We start from the raw sequence: 4,046 nt of genomic DNA on the forward strand, positions 1-4,046 counted from the left end.
TCATTAATTAATGCGTCACTTTAATGTAGCGTTGCTGCTTTCTATACGTTGACAGTTTTGGTTCAATTTGACTCATACGTTGTTATATCCTTTATGGTCTTCTAGTTAATCGGCATATAGTTTATTAGACAATGTTATTTTGTTTTATTATCGAATAAACAAATTGTGCAATGTAGCTGGCTAGCATAGTGGCGAGGGTAAATCCTGACACAACTTGACACAAAAATATGACCTTTGGATTATGTAGCCTACCTTCATCTATAGTACTGCAAATACCTTTGTTAAATAGGCCTACAACTTAAAAATAGTTTAAATATGCGAAGTAGTGTCGAAAGTATTATATCGCAGAGAAAACTATTAATTTGTAAATGTTTGTAAATTATGTGGTCTTCGTCATAAGCAATATAGCAATATTTAAAAGATAGATTTTCATATCGAGTTTGGCTTTTTGCATCGAAAATACAAGACACTATGTTCGGCCTACTCTTATATTTTCATTTAGCATGGACTAGAAGAGATATTTTTTTTTTATGCAAGAATTGTAGTTTTACCTCACCATTTAAGTGCAAGTGAAATTTAAAATAAGATGTTCAGATAAACTGAAAGAAAGCATAGACTGTTCCATTCTACAAAGGAAGTATGGAGTTATTTTCATGTTATCAACATGATTCAATGCCGTTTGGTACATACACCTCTGATTTACAGTATATGTAGACAGAAAAATAAAAGAAAGATTTCACTGACCTCTGGTGGTGGCCGTTTGAAGTTCATAAACTAAATCATTTTGAAACAACAATCTTCATGTAGTAGTAATGTTAGTAGTAGGCCTACTGTGTATGAGAAAGGATGTCGATTTTTTTTTTATGATTTAAGATAGTTTTTTTTCTCTCTCTGAACTGTATTGGCCTTGAGACTAACACAATAAATGTCAATATGGGTTTTTCAAAAAGGTATTTATTTGTTATGCCTTTACTTACATCTTTATTTACAGTAGTATTTCAACCATCATAGTTACTTCAAATCACTTAGCAAAACGAATTGTTAGCTTTATTTGCTCACTTTACCAGGGAGAAAATCCAGGCTGAGAACTGTCCGTGTCACAGATCCAAATTCAAACAATAGGCTTTAACCAAAGAGGTGTTCACGAGTTAAAACTTCATTCTTTTTTTAATAAAGCTGTGCTGCATTTGTTATTCTAACACAAGAACTCAGCTCAACGCTCCGGCAAAGAAGGGATTCTTTTTTGGCTGCCAACACATACAGTTCACTCACTTTGATCTTTGACACCATTGGATCACATGCGGATGGAAATCCCAGTTTTTGAAGCACCGATCAAGAGAATCACAGATCAAGAAAATCTAAATGATGCAGACTACAAATAAAGATGATCTGTAATATTTACAGATCTTTTTTATAGTGTTCATCAAAATGTACGACTCAGAAAAGATACAAGAGCATTTCTGAGACAGCACAAATGAGAAAGCGAAAAATGAAAATCGTATTTTCTGTTGACGAGTGTCAAAGCCTAATTCCATCCGCTGCGCTATAATGTTGTCAAACACTGTAACTTCAGCACTAAAAGCAGACCAGAATTTCATCCTATTTCCCTTCCATCAGCGGCCCACACAGCTCAGACACCACTGAACTGTGACCAGGCTTGATTAAAAACATGAACGTCAAATCGGGTCCAAAATAAAAGTAATGTGACATGTTATCCTAAATTCAAACAGAAAGTATCAAAGAGTAGTTTGTAACACGTAGCTAAAGTGATGGCTTAATCTTCACTTAAAAGTGTCCTACCGAGGCCTCGGTGTGAAGCTCAGTGGGAGCTGTTTCTCTTTTCAGAGCTCAGCAGGAAATAAAACCAACCTGCGAAGATGTTCAGCTGTCAGATACTCAAAGTGTCCAGCTCAGCTTGGCAACAACAAATCAACCTCCCAGCACTGTTTCACTTGACTGCATGTCTCTTTAAACACAGTGAAGATTTATCTTCTATAATCATACAAAGTGGCGCAGTCATGAGTTCTAAAATCCGGAAATAATTTTTAGAACCATTTCAGGTTTCCTCGTCTCAAAGTCATTGGGTTTTAAACATGTTTTTGGTTAGAAGCCTGAAATAAGGTCCGTGTTTTGTCCTACGACATAAAATATGTCGGTAAACACCCAACTCGTGAATGTCCGTATCTTCTAGCTGTTCAGTATCAATAACGTGTGTTGGCCACAAAGCTTATTTTCCTCCAAACATATTGAAAATCCCATTGCTTTCTGTCTAGGCAGCCCTTGTGATGCTAACTTTCAGGTTGACCTACACAAATATGCCATCACTGCACCACTCTATATGATTAACCTAAGGACATATTGCTGTTTGATGCACTCTCACAGTGAAGGGAAAGACGTGCCTTTGTTTGGATGATGTAGAAAATTATAATTCTCCTTTGCATAACTGACTCACGCTAGTCTTTGGCTAGAGGCTGAGGCAGTGTTACAGAGGGAAGGACAAATCCAGACAACCCAGAGAGGACCAGGACTGACGGAGTGTCAGGGCCTCTCAGGCGGGGGGGAGACTACGGGCAGTTAGAACGTGTAGCCAGCGGGGGGCGCTTTGTCATCTTTGTTGCTCTCCAGGGAGAAGGGGGGAATGCGTACATCGAAGTGAGAGCCGTCGGTTCTTTCAATACGAAACGTCCCCCTAAACATAAATAATAGAGTAAAGCTTGAATTAGTTTCAGACATATGTATGACCATATTTGAAGTTATATTAAGCCTTTGAAGGTGAATATGAAACAGCAGTATATGAAGCTGTGATGTGATTTATTTAACAGTTGAGTGACGCAAGACGGCGCAAACTCACCACATATGTCCGCTGGGGGCTTGTAGAGACACATGACTGCTGTACTGAAAGGCCGGCTGTTCTTTTGACAACACGGGCTCCTGTTACAGCACACACACAAAAAACACAAGAACAAAATGACAAGGTTACAAATCATTGTTGATGCGCACTTTTGTCCTATAATGGAGAGGGAGAAGCTGCTCACAGCTAGAAAAAAAACATTAATAAATTGAAGGTGTTGGTAAGTCATAAAAATCTTGAGAATTATTTTTTCAAAGATGTAGTTGGATTGACGTCTGATAAATGTATTGTATAGGGATGCACCGAATATTCGGCCGCCGAAAATTATCGGCCGAAAATGGTTAAAAAGGCCCTTTCGGCCGTTCTAGTACCGAAAAAATATCACCGAATGTCACAGAACAGGGTTACGTTGGTAAACTAACGCGTTGTTGTGATGACGTAATCAAAACGCGGTGACAAGCACAGCGCGCGACCATGCTCGCGGCTGGCTCACAGCCAACATGTCTGCCGCTTGGAGATATTTAAAAATATCAGAGAAAGAGGCACAGATTGCGATTTGTAAAACGTGTTCAGCTGACATTTCTCGAGGGGGTGTAACTGCAAAGACTTTCACCACTTCGGGATTACTCCACCACTTGAAATCAAAACACCCGGACAAATATGCGGAGTAAGATCAAATCACAAGCACTGACAGCGAGCGACTGTTCAGCGCTGCCTCTCATGTGCTTGATGAGAAGAGGAACAGACTTATGGCTGATAAAGCAGAGAAGCTACTGTTCATTAAAAAGAACCTCCCACTTTTCCTTAATAAGTAGACAAGGCTGGCTTATCATAAGCTTATCTAGTTCTACATGTCTACTCTATACCCACTTTCCTGAACAATTTTCATTGTGAGTTATAATTCACCATCTCAGGTTATCATTAGGGGGAAATGACAGCAGCACAGTGTTCAATATACTTTCGGTATCTAAATGATACAATGTTGTTTACATTGCTCATGAGGACAGACCTATGGGACAGACCACCTTATTTGCAGATTCTTGAAATTGTAATTTAATTTGTAATTGATTGTGGATTTTGTATCCAGTTTTCACTTTATGTATCTTTATACAATGTTTACTACTTTGCTTATGAGGACAGACAGCCTTATTTACAGATTCTTGAAATTCAATTGTAATTTCATTTGTAAATAGTT

The 4,046-nt window shown here is 38.3% G+C and overlaps 1 protein-coding gene across 1 annotated transcript in view; it reads right to left on the reverse strand.

Annotated features, from left to right (window-relative positions):
- Nucleotides 1–936: 936 nt before the first annotated feature.
- The window catches only part of poldip2 (polymerase (DNA-directed), delta interacting protein 2), an 18,600-nt gene continuing 15,490 nt past the window's right edge, over nucleotides 937–4,046 (reverse strand). Inside the window, exons 10-11 of the mRNA XM_010789777.1 lie at nucleotides 2,852–2,931; nucleotides 937–2,689 (exon numbers count right to left, since the gene is read on the reverse strand). Of these exons, the coding sequence (XP_010788079.1) occupies nucleotides 2,575–2,689; nucleotides 2,852–2,931 (195 nt within the window). The 3' untranslated portion in view covers nucleotides 937–2,574. The remainder of the gene's footprint in view (nucleotides 2,690–2,851; nucleotides 2,932–4,046) is intronic.

Source organism: Notothenia coriiceps, unplaced genomic scaffold (genome assembly GCF_000735185.1).
Source record: "Notothenia coriiceps isolate Sejong01 unplaced genomic scaffold, NC01 NC01_scaffold00033386, whole genome shotgun sequence".
Lineage (NCBI taxonomy): Eukaryota > Metazoa > Chordata > Actinopteri > Perciformes > Nototheniidae > Notothenia > Notothenia coriiceps.